The 694-nt window shown below is 48.4% G+C and overlaps 1 protein-coding gene across 1 annotated transcript in view; it reads right to left on the bottom strand.

Annotated features, from left to right (window-relative positions):
- The window catches only part of HID1 (HID1 domain containing), a gene marked incomplete at its 5' end in the record, with an annotated part of 21,782 nt that overhangs the window by 5,416 nt on the left and 15,672 nt on the right, over positions 1–694 (bottom strand). The window contains 2 exons of the mRNA XM_010287866.1: positions 30–163; positions 658–694. The exon at positions 658–694 is cut by the window's right edge and continues 209 nt beyond it. Of these exons, the coding sequence (XP_010286168.1) occupies positions 30–163; positions 658–694 (171 nt within the window). The remainder of the gene's footprint in view (positions 1–29; positions 164–657) is intronic.

The raw sequence follows: 694 nt of genomic DNA, 5'->3' as shown, positions 1-694 counted from the left end.
TCCCTACACACCAGAGCGTCTGGCCTTACCCCACTCCAGGGCTCCCCATCGCTCACAGCTGAGGGCAGGTTACCCTCAGGTGGAGGCTGTGAAGACTCGGGCTCCAGCGAACGCATGGTCCCATCCTCTGATACCTGTGACTTCTCTGTGAGCTTGTCAATTCCTGTGTTCAAAAGAGAAAAAGCTCAGAAACACGAGTGAATTAAACACACTTAAAAGCAGGGGGTTCTTCTCTGCCCTACCTGCACAGACACCCTGTGCATCTACTGACATGTGGAACACTCTCAACAGGAGAAGCAAGATCTAGCCTTGATTTCACCACCCCAAAGGAGTTTTGTCTGTTTCTGGGAAAATGCTCCCTGATGTAACAGAAACACAGGTTCCCATGGATATAGTTAAACTGAGGCAAAAGGTCAAGATTAGGACAAGTGGCCATATGGACACTAAGTCTGAGAGGAGACAAACTCAAGGCAGTTTACTTTGACTTGTTTGTGATCAGCTTGGGCAAACTGATCTGAAATGGAGACTGAGAGGCAGCAAGTAATTCACAGACATAAACTCTTAATCTCTCCCACGCCCAGTGAAAGGGTGAGTCCACACCGTATCTCACAGAGAAAACAAACCTCTCTCCTGTTACAAAGGTAAACTATAGCTGACCTGGCGTGGCCACCAAACTTGTCTTCAGTGTCCCTGG

Source organism: Phaethon lepturus, unplaced genomic scaffold, assembly GCF_000687285.1.
Source record: "Phaethon lepturus isolate BGI_N335 unplaced genomic scaffold, ASM68728v1 scaffold35975, whole genome shotgun sequence".
In the NCBI taxonomy this organism is placed as follows: domain Eukaryota; kingdom Metazoa; phylum Chordata; class Aves; order Phaethontiformes; family Phaethontidae; genus Phaethon; species Phaethon lepturus.
The sequence above is the reverse complement of the archived record's forward strand: the minus strand, read 5'-3'. Positions and strand labels throughout refer to the sequence as shown.